General features: G+C 41.7%; 2 protein-coding genes across 3 annotated transcripts; one reads left to right on the plus strand and one right to left on the minus strand.

The window, feature by feature from the left end:
* Positions 1–3,714: 3,714 nt before the first annotated feature.
* On the minus strand, positions 3,715–12,202 carry UBL5 (ubiquitin like 5). 2 transcript variants are annotated; one of them, XM_020779211.3, is made up of 5 exons: positions 12,064–12,202; positions 11,065–11,206; positions 7,181–7,264; positions 5,154–5,191; positions 3,715–3,974 (listed from the first exon to the last, which is right to left on the minus strand). In XM_020779211.3, exons 2-5 carry the CDS (start codon positions 11,118–11,120, stop codon positions 3,931–3,933), a joined length of 222 nt encoding a protein of 73 aa, XP_020634870.1. In that variant the 5' UTR covers positions 11,121–11,206; positions 12,064–12,202; the 3' UTR covers positions 3,715–3,930. The 2 variants fall into 2 exon arrangements, with proteins under 2 accessions (XP_020634870.1, XP_020634865.1); XM_020779206.3 differs by having other exon boundaries at positions 12,017–12,146.
* On the plus strand, positions 12,104–16,261 carry FBXL12 (F-box and leucine rich repeat protein 12). The gene is made up of 3 exons (XM_020779185.3): positions 12,104–12,334; positions 13,266–13,338; positions 14,827–16,261. The coding sequence occupies exons 1-3, from the start codon at positions 12,219–12,221 to the stop codon at positions 15,670–15,672; spliced, it is 1,035 nt and encodes a 344-aa protein (XP_020634844.3). The 5' UTR covers positions 12,104–12,218; the 3' UTR covers positions 15,673–16,261.
* Positions 16,262–18,188: the final 1,927 nt, after the last annotated feature.

Below are 18,188 nucleotides of genomic sequence, written 5' to 3' on the forward strand. Positions count from 1 at the left end.
GAACAATAAAAATAAAAATGGAAAAGATGATAGTCAGACCAAAAAGGTTTACTGCATAAAACCAGTGGAAGTCACTGAAGGATGCTGTAACAATGGTTCTGTCTCCATGGCAACTAGCACAACAGAAAATTCTGATCTACCACAAGCCAGAATCGTTCAGTGCTTTCTTATGAAGGCAGATACAGTGGTGCCTCGCTAGACAGTTACCCCGCATGACGTTTTTTTCGCTAGACATTGACTTTTTGCGATCGCTATAGCGATTTGCAAAACAGTGATTCCTATGGGGGAATTTCGCTGGACAGTGTTTGGTTCCTGCTTCGCAAACCAATTTTCGCTAGACAATTATTTTGACAGCTCCCTCTGTGCTAGCAAAACGGATGTTTTCGGGACCTAAGCTTCGCAAGACAGCTATTTAAATAACTGATCGGCAGTTCACATAGCGGCTTTCCTATGGCCGATCTTTGCTAGAGAACGACGATTCTTCCCCATTGGAACGCATTAAACAGGTTTCAATGCATTCCAATGGGGAAATGCTTTTTGCTAGACAATTTCGCTAAACAGCGATTTCAGTGGAACGGATTATCATCGTCTAGCGAGGCACCACTGTAATATTTTACTACAGAACCCTGGTGAGAAAATCCTTATTAAGGAGAAGTCTTATGTGGAGGTTGTTGATTCCTGTTCCCACATAACCCTGTGTCATCCTGATGTGGTTCCTAAAGAGCAAATACTTCCAAATCAAACTGTTACAATCAAGGGAATAAGTTCTACTCCAGTGATTTTATCTATGGCTAAAGGTAAACTATAGAGACTGGGTTGGAATTTGGGATGTAGCAATTTCTGATCAAATACCCGCACCTTGTTTAATTGGCTTAGATATCTCTAAGCATGTGCAGAGTGCTTTTATGGTAACACGTTCTCAGGGAGCACAGTTAACAATTCCTGAGGGAAAAATGGAATCCCTAACTTCTGAAAGTAACTTGGAAGGCCCCAATTTAAAAGAAAACTCTTAACGTGGATGACATGGCAGAAGTTGTATTTATGAAAAACCCTAGTAATTCATCTTTTGTTAAGGAACAGAAGGGGGATACCACCCTTACACAGTGCTTTGAGAAAGCTAAGGGAACTCCCTCTTCATTAATGCATGAACACCCAGAGATATATAACAATCTGTTATATAGGGAAATTTTGTTAGCACCTCAGAGGGATGGAGATGGAAACCTTAAACAACTTATTGTACTTGAAAAATATAGAGGCAAGATCTTAAGCAAGGCATACAGTGATACTTTTGGAACTTACATGGGGATATTGCGCATGAAACAAAGGGTTGCACAAAATTTTATTAGACAAAAATGGGTCAGCAAATTAAGCAGCTTTGTCAGGCATGTGATATGTGCCAAATGAGTGGTACCGGGGAGGACAAGACAAAGGCTAAGCTATGCTCATTGCCAGGGATCTCAACCCCTTACCAACGCGTAGGTCTGCAAAAGTCCTTAGAGATGGCCAAGCTGGAGGAGTGCTCATGAAAAGCAGAGGGGCTGGTGTGATGAAAAAGTCCAGGAAAGAGCGTTCTGTCCTGAGGATGAAGTGGGGATGAGACTCATAGAGGCAAGTGAATTGCAGTTAGCATGGTCAGGACCTGTCAATGTGTCACAACAGTACTCGAAAGCTGAAGGGACTAGCACTGGGAAGGCTCCTCATGCAGCTGCAAAGGCACTGAAAATCTTGCGAGGCAAACCCCTACAGGAGAAACTGGCAATTAATAGGACAGAACCAGATTATGAAAGTCTTGACCCGTGATAGTGGTTCCCCACCTATTGTAACTAAAGCACCTGTGGGCAAGTTTATGGGTGAGAGTGAAAGCCAGAGCAATAAGATCACAAAGAAGAATGGAGGATTTTCCCTATAGCGGTGAGTTTTTCCCCATAGGAACGCATTAAACGTGTTTTAATACGTCCCTATGGGGTTTTTAGTCCCGCATAGCGACGAATCCGGATAGCGACGATTTTTTCAGAATGCTATGCGGGGCACCACTGTAATAGAAATGCAATGTTTGTTTGGATGTTGATTAACTGAGAGGTGTATAATGATGGAAATAATGGTGAGTAGCCTTATTGTGATTAATGCAAATGTTTTAACTATATTGTCTTGGATGTTTAAAGTTGTAATTTTGATTTTGTGAACATAGTATTAGAAAGAAAAATTGTATTATAAGGTATGCATAAATATTGGTAAGTTATTGTTATATTTTCATGTACTTAGCTGTTTGTTTATGAGGGCAAACTGCTGGGTTTCCCCTCAGAGAACAAACTTATTAAGGGGGAAGGTACGTAGAGGTTAAAGTAAAATACTGAAGCTTTGTGTAACTTTGTGCTTAAGAACTAGTCCTAAAACAATTTATAATCAATAAACCTGTTTTTGTTTAAAAGTTCAGTACTGAATGGACCTCAGTCTTTCATAGAAGATATAGGTTGATAAACAGATCAACTGGTGGCAGCATGTTAAAGGGCGTGTTGGGATACTTGTATGAGCTCTGTGTTTGGTGAAACAAGCAGGGGCCACAGGGTAAATGCCACAATAACTTTTTAATTCTATTCTTTTTAATACTGTAAGCCGCCTTGAGTCCTTTGATTGGAGAAAGGCGAGCCTATTAGTAAGACAAACAATAATAAATGTTTGAAAGACAGTATTGTACACTTGTTTGCTAGACCAGTCCATGAAGGTCAGCGTTCTCTTTCCAAGAGTAGCCAACTGGATGTTTCCAGCAGAACCTAGTGGAGGGGACGCCCATCCTTAGAGATTGTATTACCAAGGGAAGCTTTAAGAAAACAGTATTTCCCCCCATATTTTCCTGTGTCTAATCCTGACTATTTTCTGATATGTCATCAGCATCTTGCACTAAATGGAAGTGCAGTTTAGCTATGATAGCCAATTAGCACTGATCATTCCACTTTTGTATGAATTTTCTAAAACTTAGTTAATGCCATCACAACATCCAGTGGCTGTGAACTGTGTATGTACTGAATGTGTGCAGCTGCCTTGTAGGCTAGCCTCATTTGGTGTTTGTTGGTGGCTGACAAAGATATTTCCTAGTCTGGCTAACTGAAATCCATTTGGTTTGAATATTTTGGATGAAAAGCATGGCATCCTCCTGTAAGCTACAGATTGCTCACCTGTGTATTAAATCACACTGTGTGAAGTATGCTGTCATTACTCCTTGTACATTATTTATACCATCTGTATATTTCTGGATGTTACTAAGGATTTTTTCATCAAAAAATACTAAGAGAGCAGTGAGGAGCTTCTACCACCCATTTATGCCTCCCTCTTCACATTTTGGATTACAACTCTTATTTATTTATTTATCAATTTGACTTGTATGCCGTCCGCACTCTGCAGGAATTTCTTGACAGTGTCTTACTGCTAGCCATATTAAGTGAGGCTGTTAGCAGCTGTCAACCAAAACATTTCAAAGCCCAAAGTTCCCCATTCCCCTGTAATAAGAGAAGCTTTTATAAATTTGAAGAGATTTGGTTCTTTTCCCCCATTAAAATGTTGATGGTCACCAAATGACTAACTAGCAAGTTTTTGTCAGCTAACACCTTCTGCTGTGTGTACATCTATCCGGAGACCTGCACTATAATATTCTCACTATCATTTTTAAAGACATCTTGCTTAAGGTTTCTTTGCCTTGAAGACACAAGTGGACACATATTGTCTGGTCACATTTATTAGAAACACTGACATTTAGAAAACCATGTTGAGGAAACACAGCGTAAATACAGTTTTTGTTTTATTGCCACCAACAGTACAATGTTGCTACCCAAAAGCCATGCCACAATTTAAACTATCCATAGTTTGTGTTACATGAGGTCATAAGAAAGAAAAAGAAAAAAGACCACAGAAATTGTTAAATCGGCAACAACCAAACTACTGGTAATATAATTCTAAGTTCATGCCATCGTGGATTTCATCTGAAAATAAAGAGTTAAGGTGAATCCCATTAGAAAATATTGGTTTAGTAACTATAAGTGAACTTGGTATGTAAATTTGGAAAGGTCTGCCATAACACTAAAATAATCATTTTTTGGAACATTATCATAGATGCTTTTCTTTTATACTTCATGTTTTGACTATGAAAATGCATGTTCCAACAGATTAACACTAAACCAGAAGTAGGCAACTTGTGACCTTCATGGGAAGCTGCCTTATATTGAATCAGACCTTTGGTGACCATCGTACCAAGTCAGACCTTTCTTTCCAGCCCTACCTGAAGATGATTGGGATTGCACCTGAGGCCTTCTGCATGCAAAGCACATGCTCTACAAAGAAGCGACAATCCTTCCAGACATTGCTGGAATACAATCCATCATCTGTTATATTAGTAATGCTGGCTGGGGCTTAGGGGTGAACCACAGGTTTTCTACTCCAAATGCTAAACACCTGCTCTGTAAACATATATTACCAGGGCAGTTTTAGAACCGCTTCACACATTCATCTGAAACTAACTAGTAGGCTCGGGTAGACTAGATCCATTGAATAAATGAGATTTATAAAAGTGTTGGTTCACTATTCAGCAATGGAAGCAACAGACCTATACTAGTTGGGACTACAAATTAGATTTCAGCCATAATTGTTTACAATGTAGACCCAGATTTTTTCATCCAAACCAGTAAAGCACTAGCAAGCACATTAAGATTACCTTAGGGATCAGCAAACCTTTTGGCTGCATCCACAGTCTTTTTGCTTTGTACAGGTCAACAGACAAACAGGGAGCTTTCTATTATAGTTCCCATTTTAGCCAAACAATAAACCACTTGAGGACAAACTAGGACATTAACGCAACTTTGAACTGAGGATTTAAAATGTTGCTAAATCATGGCTGAAATCCAGTAATACACTGAAACTAGAGTAGGGCCATTGAATCAATGGGAATTTGGTGAATCAACTTCTCCATAAGTTCCATTCTTCAGTGGGCCTAGTCTAGTTGCCACTTACTACTGGATTTCAGTCCATAATCATAGTCCAATTAACAAGACTGGGGAGGGATTCTGAATATGAAAACAATTTTAGGAAACTACTGTCTCTTCTCCCCACTAACACACCAAATCACGACCATATTTCATGGTCAACCAAGGACTGTTTAAGGATACAATCTGCCAGCGACACGTGGTCCTTGAAAATTGTGTACCTACAACATTAAAAAAACAAAGCAGTCAATTGTTGTTTTTTAAACAAAGATTAACATTACATTGACACCATTCAAGTATCTGCAACCAATGGGATAGCTAAAAATAAAAAATAAATCAAGAGCCTTATAGGCAGCTATTTTCCAATATAATGCAGAACAGTCAACCTGTATAGCTGTGGTTGCCTGTTTGTAACAGGAATAAAAGTGCACAACTGGATTATGTTAACACCATTGCATTTTTCACCAGTCTCCTTGGTGCAATTCAAACTATCAATATAATATTTCTGTATGATGCTGCTATCTGCAGATATTCAAGGTCAATTCATCAATCCCTACTCTATATCAACTAGGTGTGTCTTCCAGCTTGCAATGTTCTTCCACTGTGAAGTCAATGTTTGGGGTAAGAGGGTGTCTCAATTTTTAATATGCTGTGTAGAACTAAACTGTGTTTCATGGACAGGAACAATGAGCTTGGTGGAAAAATCAAATGCTAAGCCACTACAACAGTGGCTTTTCAACTTTCACAGACTTCTCATTTCTTTTTTCAATAATTTCCTCAGATTTTGTCAATGATCTTCCCTCTCTTTGCTTACTTTACCATTCTTTTGTCCAATTATCCAGCTGTAGCATACTTAACCAAAAAATCCCCACCCCTCCTAATAGTAGAATTGGCCTATCCTAGATGATTGCTTTGTTTGTTTGTTTTTGTGTGTGTGTGTGTATTTAATTCCTGAAGTACTAGTAATTTTTCTTTCATTTTGTTACACCTTTTACTCATGTTGTTCTGAATCACCTCTATATTTCCTTTAGCCTTGCTTACCTGAGCAAGTTTCGCTAACAGTTTAGAGCTTTTATTGCCAAACTCAAAATACTCTCTATTTAAATAATGTTTCTAGGGGAAAATTAAGTTCTCATCAAATTGCTAAATACGTGATTTGGCCTCACCCTGCTACTACTGGAACACAATCCTAAGAATTCAAACCTCAGACAGAAAGAGGTTTCAGCACTATTGAGACAGCAGTCTCTTTAGTAGGAAGCCCTATCCCCATTCCCTCCCTCTTATTTCAAGGATATATTGCAAAAAATATGTCCAGCAATTTATTATTTGAAGCTGCATCATTATTACTGTCAAATGCCTCCCCCACCTTTTCTTTTGGTCACTGCTGCATATTGTTTCCAATTATTGTGGACTGCTTTCCGTATCACTTGGGCTGAGAAGCAATAAATGTGTTTTCTAACAACACGAAAAGGAAACATAATAATGTAATTTTCAGTCTGAACTCACCTCAAGCAGACCTTGCAGATATCTGCCATGAATTTTGGGAACCTTTTAGTTTTTCTGCATTATCCATAAATATTGATGCACAAGCCTGAAGTGGAATTTTATCCACAAAATTTGCTGTTTGATTTTAGTGGTCTAATAAAAGTATTGCCTATTCTTGCATTTATATAATATTCAGAACCATAGTCTTTTCTTGATTATTTCTGGATAATGATTAAGAAATAGTTTTAAATTATACAGTATTGTTTTTTACTAGAGATGGCGTGAACCTCAGTTTGGAGGTTCATGCGGGTTCCTTTTCCCCACCCTCCCTGGCTGGATCCCCCACTCACCAGCTGGCATTTGCGCCTCTCCTCTTCTCTGGCTTTTCAACCAGTCTCCAGCAGGAGCACGGGCTCCCCTGCCCCATCACCTTGGCGGATCACCCACTCAAACAAGGAGGTGGGACAGGCAAGCTCGTGCTCCTCCTGGGGAATGGTTGAATAGCCAAGAGGAGGAGGAGAGAAGCACACTCTGACTGGTGAGTGAGTCGTAGACCAAGGAGGCAGGGGAAGGGAACACATGGCCCTGTGGTGCCATGAGTACAAACCGCCATGAACCTCCAAACCAAAGTTTGTGCCCATCTCTATTCCATGTGTGATGACTTGTTCTTAATTATTGTTCAAACCTGGGACTTTTTAGGCAGTCCTAGTCTCACTGCTACTCACCATTTCTTTAGCACAATCTTGTCCCACCGAGTACCAGTCTGGGCAGCAATGAGCTTTTTCAGGTCCCGAATGGTGTCATCACAGCTGAGCAGTGGCATCAATTAAGGAAAAAGTATCTCAGCCAGGGCCCTGCACAGAATAACTGTTCAGTCTACTATGTTTTTACTGACTTTCCTCAATCAGTTCAATACCTGAAAATACAATATTGGGGTTGTGCACAAATGTACTTCACATATCATATATACACACACATAATGGGGAGGTTTGGAGATCTATATTCCCAGTTCTTAAGAAAAATACATTTTGCTATTTCAAAAAACTCAGTGTGGGTTATATTTAACCACATGTAATCAAGGAACATATTCACTTTCAAGTGCCTCAGAATGAAAAATTAAACTCAGTATGTTTGAGAAAATATCTGAAGAAAAATGATGGTTATGTATCCTCTAATCTTTCTTTTAGCCACCTAAAAGTTTTGCGCTCCCTGAAACAAATCCATCTATTATCCCCTGCTACGCCTTAGACCAATCCTCCCTTTCCAAATACCAACATAAGACATAAAGTAGACTGTGGTGTCTTGGTGGAAGAAAAACTGATTGCTAAAGAACCACCAAGTGTCCACCAGTTCCTGATTTTTAAGTTATTCTTATAAAGTACTTAATATAAAATCTCAAGGCTGTTTCTACAAAGACAACAATAAAAAAGACCATTAAGATACTAACATAATGTAATCCAGCATGAGGTTATCTGAATCAATTTTAATAGGAAAAGTATGTATGAACATATATTTCCAGGACATTCAAAAACTTTCATTTTCTGTCTCCTGCAGGTAGTAATCACTACCAAGAAGGCTTACATGATGTTAAATACACAGTGATGGGCACGAATTGATTCAGCCCAGTTCAGCAAAATTAATTAGTGTGGCACCACTGGTGCCTTATGTTCCCTCCATCCACTCCCAGCTGACAATTTTTACAGCTGATCAGAGCTTCCGTTTTTCACAAGACAGCGATTTTACAGCTGATCGGCGCTTCACAAAATGGCTTCCCTATGGGCGATTTTCACTGGATGACGATGATTTTTCCCCACTGGAACGCATTAAACGGATTTCAATGCATTCCAATGGGGAAACGCTTTTCGCAAGATGATGTTTTCGCAAAACAGCGATTTCAATGGAACAAATTAACATCGCCTTGCGGGGCACCACTGTACATACTGTGTTATAACACAGGGCTACCTTTGTTGCTACATTCCACACAAGTGTTGCCTTCAAGATCACTGCAAGGTCAATCTCATAGAGACTGTAGCACTGTCATCAAACCTTAATGTTGCAAGTGCATGAGCCACCATGACTTAACTACTGTAATTGTTATCCAAAAAGAGTAATACAGTGGTGCCTCACACAACGATGTTAATTGGTTCCAAAAAAATCAACGTTGTGTGAAAACATCGTTCTGTGAAGCACCATTTCCCATAGGAATGCATTGAAAACCGGTTAATCCGTTCCAATTGGAACGGATTGCCATCGTTCAGTGAAAATCCCCATAGGAAACATCGTTGAGTGAAACAATGTTTCCTATATTGGAATATATTGAAGCCGACTCAATACATTTCAATGGCATTCCGATGTCTCTTTCCCCTCATTTAAAAGTGCCTTAAACTGTTTGAAACCTGTTTTAAATGCTTGGCATCGATAGTCCAGCTTGTGAAAGGTATGCAAACTTAATTTGGTGTTGTTCTGAGTCTTCGTTCATTTTTGCTGATTTTTTTATTTTTCCTCATTGAAATGTATTGGACGGTCCATCCAATACATTTCAATGGAGAAAACAAAAAATCAGCAAAAATGAACGAAGACTCAGAACAACACCAAATTAAGTTTGCATGCCTTTCACAAGCTGGACTATTGATGCCAAGCATTTAAAACAGTTTCCTAACAGTTTAAGACACTTTTAAATGAGGGAAAAGGGACATTGTTATGTGAAAATCCCCCATAGGAAACATTGCTGTGTGAGGCAGCAAATTGATCAGAAAAAGACATCGTTATGTGAATTCATCGTTGTGTGAGGCACTCGTTGTGCGAGGCACCACTGTAATTGCCATTTCAAAGTAAATTGTGGGAGCTCTGGGCCACTAAAGTCACATAGCAACCAGGAACAAAACTATATACTGGTTCCTTCAGGAGTGAACCTCTCCAGTACAGGTAAACATCTGAAGATCCACAAACCACTCATTCTCAGGGTCTTTCTCTTATAAAGAGTCAGACTGAATTTCTCAGCCTTGATCCAGCCCGTAACCAGATGGAAGCACAGGTTCAGTATGTGCATTGTCTCTCCTGATTTCAATAATACAGAGAACCAGAGAACAGAATCATATTGTCATTCTTTGCACTCACAATTTATCAAGTAAAAGGAGCAGCACCAAAAGGCAGCCAGCCATTTCCTAGCTGCAAGTCTGCATCTACAGATAAGTTAAGGCCCTGTGGCATGATCAAAGTGTTGTTCGGTAAAAAAAATGTCACTACAGAGACACTGTGCTCATACATATATGCAGACACACAGAGGGCTATTGATAAACTGCAGCATGTCTAGAGGAGGGCAACCAAGATGCTGAGAGAGCTGAAAACCAATTAAAAGAGCTTACTATGCTTAACTTGGAAAAGGGATAACTAAGAACACAAAGGACATCTTGAAATATCTGAAGGGTTTCTCATGGAAAACAGTGCAAGCTAGCTTTCTGTTGCTCCAGAGGGTAGGACTTAATAAATTAACAAGAAACCAGATCTTAAGTAAACATAAATATGGTTACAGCTATTCAGCAGTGGAATAGATTATCTCAAAAGGTGATGGATTCCCCTTCACTGGAAGTTTTTTAATTGGGAATCAGATGCCCATCCATCAGGAACTGTTTAAACTTATATTTCGTGCTTTAGTAGGGAATTGGACTCATTGACTCTTGGGAAACACGACACAAGCATCACTGCTATTAAGAATTGTAGGATTTCCTTAACCTAAACTGAGTCATTAAAAAAACTTAACTCCTTTTAATCCACTCTACTGAGTACTCCTCATGGTGACAGCAGCCCCAAAATTAAAAGGCGCCTGCTTCTTGGGAGGAAAGCGATGACAAAACTCGACAGCATCTTAAGAAGCAGAGACATCACCTTGCCAACAAAAGTCCTCATTGTCAAAGCTATGGTTTTTCCTGTAGTGACGTATGGAAGTGAGAGCTGGACCATAAAGAAAGCTGACTGCTGAAGAATTGATGCTTTTGAATTGTGTGCTGGAGGAGGCTCTTGAGAGTCTCCTGGACTGCAAGGAGAACAAACCTATCCATTCTAAAGGAAATCAACCCCGAGTGCTCACTGGAAGGACAGATCCTTAAGCTAAGGCTCCATCTCATGGGAAGAGAAGATTCCCTGGAAAAGACCCTGATGTTAGGAAAGTGTGAAGAGGAGAAGAGGATGACAGAGGATGAGATGGTTGGACAGTGTCACCGAAGCTACCAACATGAATTTGACCCAACAGTGGAAGACAGGAGGGCATGGCGTGCTCTGGTCCATGGGGTTACGAACAGTCAGACATAACTAAACAACAACAACACTGAGTACCCCATTGTGCATAGGAGTTCCCACTCTTCGCACTTCTTCTTTAAGGATGTATCCATAAGAAACAGCAGGTTAGACTTACCTCTAAAAATAATCTATGGGGAAATGTGTTATAGCCCACTGTCATCCTGACTAAATGGTGCTAATTTCAAATGTCTTTCTTGTCTAGTACCCTTTTATTGTATGTCATCACAAACAGAAAGCAGCAGTTGAACAAAAAGATGCTCTTCAGCCTCTCCTAATAAGTAAGCATAAGCCATATATTTTGTGGTTTGGATACTTGCACTTCACTCTCACTTTTTTGCCCAGACGGTCATTGCAAACTACTTCAATCATCCCGATCTGGAGTCAGCAGGAAGCTGTGCACAGAAAATGGAGTCTCGGGAGGTAAGGAGACTTCTAGCCTCCAGCCTTTGTAGGTACTGTTGAAAGAAGAAGACAAGAAAACTATGTAATCATGCACTTTGCTATTGAACATAAAGCACATTGTGAAAAAACAGAACCAGCAACAAACACAAGTTACACAGTAAGGGACACAAAGAGGGGGATCAGCCCCTCAAATCCAAAAGACACACAAATGAGGTGAGCTCTTAACAGTTGTACAAAAGGGGATGTTTTGGCAGCCACAGCTTATTATGCAAGCTGAAATGTTCTCTACATAATCATAATCATAACCATCATCAAGTCAATTGACTTATGACAACCCTTTTCAGGGTCTTCCAGGTAGAGAATACTCAGAAGGTACTCCCTTGTTCTGGGGGGCATCCTGGGACTGTGCAGCTTGCCCAAGGCCACACAGGCTGGCTCTGCTCACAGAAGGCACAGTGGGGAATCAAACTCCCAAACTCTGGCTCCACTGCCAAATGCCTAAACCACTGAGCCAACCAGTCAGCTAAATAATCATATGTCATCAAGTCAGTTCTGACTTACGGCAACTCTTTTCAGGGTTTTTCAGGTGGAAAATACTCAGAAGTTGAGAGACACATAATAAGAGGTGGGGCACGAGCGCGCGCGCACACACACACACACACACGACTCCCTGGGGCAAAAAAAACCTTCCCGCCTCCATTCGTTTCGTAATGTGGGGTTAATAAACCTGGGTAGAAGAGAAGGTAGGCTACCGCTGACCCTCCGCTCCCCCTTTCCCCCATGGGGGAATAAGAGGTGTTCCCGCCCCTCTTTCGGGGCAGGGAAGACGGAAGAATCCCCGCCGTCCCGCCACCGCCACCTACCCCAGCAAAGGTTCACAAAAGCGGGAGAGGAGAAACCCCGAACCCACCCGGGCTCAGCGGAGCGTCGACGACCGCCGAAAGCGTCGCTGCCCCGAAAAACGGAAATCGCCTCCCCGGAAGCGGAAGTCTGATTCTGGGTTTCCGTTCCTCCAGAAGGACAATAGAGAGGGAGGTGGGGGGAAAGCAACCAATACTGCGGGGGATGGAGAAACGGGAGAGGGAAGCCCGGTCGCCCCCAAGTCTCTCCGACCTCCCGGACAGTCTGCTGCTCATGATTCTGGCGTGGCTGCCCCCCCGTGACCGACTGGGTGGGGCCAGGTAGGGGTTTTGATTCTGGCCTCCCCTTTGCTGCCAGTGGAACATTCCAACCAACCAACCGACTCTTCCCCCCCCGTTCCCACCATGGTTCCATCCCTTCTGCGTTCTTTCCACGCCCCCCCACGTTTCCCGGGATCTTGGAGAGCTCCGGGGTGGGAGGGCTGGTTTAGAGTGCGAAGCTGACCCGCTGGCTTGTTAAAATATACTAGGTTTGGCCGTTGTTATCATAGTGACATCAGCATGCATCAACGTTTATTATGTATTTACTGTATTTATCTCATTAGCTTTATATACCGCCCCGTTAGTGGGATGCACTGTGCTGGGCGGTTCACAACAAGCAGAATAGCAGCCAGTTTAACACCACGTGTGAAACTATAAAAACATCAGAACAGCAACAATACCAAGGCACTTTTCTCTGTGAGAGTGAAAACAGGCACAGCATCAGGCAGGATCGTTCTGGAAAGGCAGCGTTTTAGAAGAAGTAGTAGTAGAAGACTAGAGTGGTTGCATTGACCAGATTTTGGGGGGGGGGGGGGTTTACAAACAGAATAAATAAATAAAGACTTCCATGCCTCCCTCAGAATAGCAGCATGGAGGAGCCTAGTCTGGGAGGATCTGATAGGTCGGGCAGATCACCTTGGGGCGTGTGTCTCAGCGTGGTGAGTTGCTCGAGAGTAGGCTCGCTGAATTCATGGGACTTACTATGGAGTTGGCTGACCAAATCCCCATTGATTCAGTGGGCCCACTCTAGTTGCAACTTAATATGCTAAGCAACAGGATTTCAGCCAGTGCCTCACGTACATCTCTAGCCAATTCCCTTCATGAAAAGCTCCGTTTCTACTGTGCTGATCGGTCCTCGCCATTACAAGGATTTCCGTCTGTGTGCCTCTTCAGACAAGAAGGGTTTCCTCATCAGATATTATTTCTGCAGGATTTGTAGACGATGGAATCGCTTGGTGCGGGACAAGTTTCTGTGGAGACATGTGGACCTGACTTCCTACAAGGTATGGATGCTCACCCTCCATTTTCTGGTATTTTCTTTAACAGCCAGTCATAGGAGAACAGACTTTTCAGTGCTAGTTTTCGATATTTGGCTGAGCGTCTCCTTCCAGTTAGGTCTGCCCTCCCTGTCAGATCATCCCAGGCAGGGCAGCTGAGAGTTCTGACCCCAAGAGAGGCCCGAAAAACAGGTACTAGAAGTTGGTCCTTCTTGGCGGTAGCCCCACAACTGTGGAACTCTCTTCCGCCTGACGTTCGCCGGGCCCCTTCACCAGGCACATTCAAGAAGCTATTAAAAACCTGGCTATTTAAGCAGGTCTTCCCTGAACAAACAGTACCATGATACAACAGTACTTGATATTATATCATCCATCTCACCACCGTGCTTCTTGTCTTTTATATTTTTATGCTTTTAACTGTAATTTATTTTTGTTCTCACTGCATCTTACGATATCTGATTTGTGCCCCCAAATGTATTGATATTGCACTGTTTTGTTACTGTGTTGCTTGTCTATTTGTTGGTAACCTGCCCAGAGTGGCCCTGACTGCCAAAGGGGCGGTATGTAAATCAAATCAATCAATAAATAAAATAAAAGTGTCAAACATAACATCTGGGATGTCAAAGCAGTGCAATCTGATGAATAGGTCGTGGCCTTTTGATGTATAAATTAGTCAAATATTAAAAAAATAATAGTGCAAATGTTTTTTGGCCTAAGTAAAGCCTAGGCAAGGGACTAAGGCTCTTTCACAAATGTGATATGCTACCGTCGTAAACCCACTAAGTAATCCCACTTAACCGAGGCATACTTACTTCAGGTTACATAACACAGTTTTGCATTTTTGTTCCCTTTTCTTCCCACATGCTTTGTACAACCACATGCTTTCCCTTCAGAAGTATTACAGGTGGCTCCCTTAACACGAGGCTTCCATACTGTAGCATTTGTAGGGCTTACTAAAGGGCTGAACACAGACCTGTTGTTTTCATGTTTAGATTACCAATTCCTTTGCCTTTTTTGGAACTTGACCTGCAGTCCAGCGTGTGTCCCAAAACACATCGCAGCTATCTTGAATTGGCTAGTGGATTTTCCTGTTGGCCTGTACTGTGTTTTCTTTATCTCTCCAAAAGGTTTAGAGTCATTTACCATATTGGATAATAATGCCTTAACTTGAAGCACACAACACGCTTTTATCTTACCTATGGTTTTTGGCTATATTATTATATAATGTTGTATATTATTGTATTATGTAATTCTTTCAGAAGGATAGGATTTTCTAACCAAGATTTGTCAACACCCTCAGTAATTTACAACTGCATGACTTCCTGGGGGAGCCATAGCTTTGTACATAACCAGGACATATACAGTATGCTATGCTGGTAGCCAGCCAATGGCAGTTTGGCATTCAAGCTCAATTCACTCTTGCTTTATCACGGTCACTCTTGTGGCTTTTAACGCACGTCTTTTTTTTTCTTTTCACTTTTCTTTATTGCTCAGATATCTTCCAAGACTCTCTGGCATCTGTTGCGCAACCATCTCCAAGGCAGCCTGCGGACCCTGAAGGCACAGGGATACATTAATTCTGTCCGGAAGCGGGAAGTGTTCACTCCAGCATTGATGCAGGCCCTGGGCAAGCAGTGCCCTAGCCTCTGCCACCTGTGCCTGACAGCTACAGACCTCCGTTCCCTCCTCTATGAACATATCCCCTCCTCTCTCACCACCCTAGAGCTGAGCCTCTGTGAGATCCCTTCTGGGTGGTTCAAAGTGCCTGAAGGCTCTCAACCCTTGTGGACCTACCCAAAGATCCAGCATCTTGTCATCAGGGATGTCCCTTCCTTCTCCGACCAGCACCTCTTCAACATCTCTGTCCAAGGCACTCTCAAGAGTCTTGTCCTGTCCAACACCTATCGGATATCAGATGCAGGGATCCAGAGAGCCTCACCGCATCTTGGAAAGCTAGAGCACCTCACCTTGCAATGCTGTAGCATTGGCGATTCAGCCACGCACTTCGTTGGGCGCCACATGAAAAGCCTGCACACTTTAGACCTTGGGGGTAGTTTCCATCTGACAGATGCTGGTCTCCTTTGCCTGAGCAGCTTGTCTCTCCTGGAGGACGTCTCTCTGGCACATTGCATTGCACTTTCCCCAGAAGCCATCCTGGCCTTTTGCCAAGCACTGCCCCGACTACGACACCTCGATTTAAGTGGGATAAAATTTAAAGATGAGATCATCCACAAAATCCAGGCAACTTTGCCAGGCAGTGTGGTGGATCAACACGGCCCCAGCATAAATACCCATGGGAAACCTTACCAGTTAGTGAGCAAAGTTCATTCACGTAGTTGAGGAGGAACCTTAAAAGGTAGAGACTTTTCACTCCTTACTGTAGAGGCTGATGGTTTAACTAGTGTTGCACAGACCACACAGCCAGATTCCCCTAACTGTGGTATGAGAGGGAGGCGGGTGAAAGAAGACCAATAATAAGTGCAGCAACAAACATTTGGGACTACAGGCTTTAGATGCAGTTTGGTCTCTTCACCAAACTGCTGTGCAGATCCAACCCCTAAACAGCTTTTTTCCCCTGTTATTGAAAATGTTCCAGTTTTCATGCATCCCATCCTTTCCTCCTGCTGCTGTGTTGAATGACTCAAGACTAATTATCTTTTTTAATGAGCAAGAAGATGGCACATCTAAAGTAGCAGCTGCCCGAACTTCACAAGCTTTGATATTTTTTTGTTTTTTGAAAAACAGCCTTTCTACCTGTGACAGAACTGGCCTTTAATAAACTGCCTGAAATCTGTATTCTAAGGTATTTTTCCATTGTAAAAAAATGGTGTGTTGCACTGACTAAAGTTAAAGTGGATGTGATTTTGCATAATACAATGAAATGTGTTTTTTTTTTAATTTTTTAATAAAACTAAGATGCTGTCACTCATGGATGCAGGTTTCATAGGATGCTACCCTTTACACTCAGAAATTGAAACAGAGAAACAGGACATCGAATTTCTCGAGAAATGTATTCGCCTTGTGATGCCAGAGCACATAGGTTTGAAAGAAGCCATAGATCAAGTTCATTAGAGCTGACCTTATGCAGTTTGCTTATTGTGTGTGTGTGTTTTGTGCTGTCACAGAACCAACTTACAGCAACCCTAATATGGTTTCCAAGGTAAGAGATATTTAAGGAATGGTTTTACAAGTTTCACTCCCCCAGTGAGTTTCCATGGCTCAGTGGGGATTCGAAGCCTGCTCTCTAGAGTATTTGTCCAACACTATCCACTACACCACACTGGGAATCTTGTTGATGTTTTAGACTACAGATCCCATAAGCCTTACTGTTGGCATGCTGAGTAGGGTCTCTAGGAACTGAGATTCAAAACTAGTGACTCTTAAGGTCAGTCACTCCTGATTTTGTTATATGTGTAATCTGGAGCAGGGATGAGGAATGTGGTCCCTTTTGCTTGTGGGCTGTGAATTGTCCTCTTATATAATGTGCCAGCGTAAGGATTTCTTTTTATAACTTAATTATAATTTTTAAAATTATTTAAAATATTTACTGTAGATCCTGTCTTTCTCCTTTAAAAGGACCCGAAATGGCTTACATCATTAAAAGACAATATTTAAGGCTAAAAACAGTAAGTATACAAATACTAAAAAAGATCAAACAATTCCACACTAAAAACAGTACACGAAAGCAACATCAAAAACATATTCAAAACAGTAAGGCACAACAATCCATTTAAAAACCCCACTCAGACAGCTAATCATGGGAAAGCTTGCTTGAAGAGAAAGGTCCTTGCTTGAAGGACAGCAAAGGTAGGGCCAGCCTCGCTTCCTGTGGGAGGGAGTTCCAAAGTCTTGTTATCTCCCTTCCATACCCCCTTTAAAAAGAGGCAGTGCATGGGCAAACTACATGAAGAAGGGCATGGGAATAAACTGGCCACTCAGGACCACAACCTTTTTTGTATGAAAGAGCCATGCTGGGCTGATGAAAAGTTGAAACATATAACCTGTGAAGAAGCAATGTCTTGAAAACACTGGTAGACCGTGCACATCAGAAATGTGAAACTCAATTTGTCAGCACCTAACTCAACCATCTGAATTGGGCCCTGCAGGCGAATGGCTATTCCAAGAATGAAATCAAAAGAGCCATCAAACCAAGGAAACAACAACAAACTGAAGAGGAAAAACAACCACCCACAAATAAAATATTTCTGCCATACATGAAAGGGGTCACGGACCGCATGGGAAAACTTTTGAAAAAACACAACCTACAAGCAGTATTCAGACCCACCACAAAAATACAACAAATGTTACGGTCAGCAAAAGACAAAAGGGACCCCCTCACCACTGCAGGAGTATTTATTTATTTATTTATTTATTTACAATATTTTTTAGCCGCACCATTGCCAGTGGCTTCTGGATACCTTGCAGTTGTGGACAGGTATGTATTGGAACCACAAAACACAGCATTCACACCAGAATCAAAGAACATGAGAGACACTGCAGACTAAACCGGAAAAATCAGCAGTAGCTGAACATGCCCTAAAACAAGCTGGACATGAAATTCTATTTCAAAATACTGAAGTACTGGACAACACTAGCAATCATTATGTTAGACTGCACAGGGAAGCCATTGAAATCCATAAACACCAGCAGACCTTCAACAAAAAAGAAAGTCTAAAACTCAATCAGGCCTGGCTCCCAGCACTGAAAAATACAGCATGCAAAAGGTCAACGAACTCTACCCAGCTACAAAGACCAGGGATCATTGCACACAAAAGACCAGCTAAAGACACCCATCAATCACAGTGACAGATAATCTCTCCCCTTTATCACACCAATACATCCACAACAAAAAAATG

Source organism: Pogona vitticeps, chromosome 2 (genome assembly GCF_051106095.1).
Source record: "Pogona vitticeps strain Pit_001003342236 chromosome 2, PviZW2.1, whole genome shotgun sequence".
Taxonomy (NCBI): domain Eukaryota; kingdom Metazoa; phylum Chordata; class Lepidosauria; order Squamata; family Agamidae; genus Pogona; species Pogona vitticeps.

Bases quoted from the DNA above. Each gene is read 5' to 3' on its own strand.
- UBL5 (XM_020779211.3), bottom strand. From the start codon at position 11,120: ATGATTGAAGTAGTTTGCAATGACCGTCTGGGCAAAAAAGTGAGAGTG. The intron at 7,265-11,064 runs GTATCCAAACCA...GCCACTGCTCAG, and splicing joins AAAGTGAGAGTGAAGTGCAA to CTGTGATGACACCATTCGGG. The intron at 3,975-5,153 runs GTATCCTTAAAC...CTTTATTTTCAG, and splicing joins CCACGTGTCGCTGGCAGATT to ATGAAATCCACGATGGCATG.
- FBXL12 (XM_020779185.3), top strand. From the start codon at position 12,219: ATGGAGAAACGGGAGAGGGAAGCCCGGTCGCCCCCAAGTCTCTCCGAC. The intron at 12,335-13,265 runs GTAGGGGTTTTG...TTATTTCTGCAG, and splicing joins GACCGACTGGGTGGGGCCAG to GATTTGTAGACGATGGAATC. The intron at 13,339-14,826 runs GTATGGATGCTC...TTTATTGCTCAG, and splicing joins TGGACCTGACTTCCTACAAG to ATATCTTCCAAGACTCTCTG.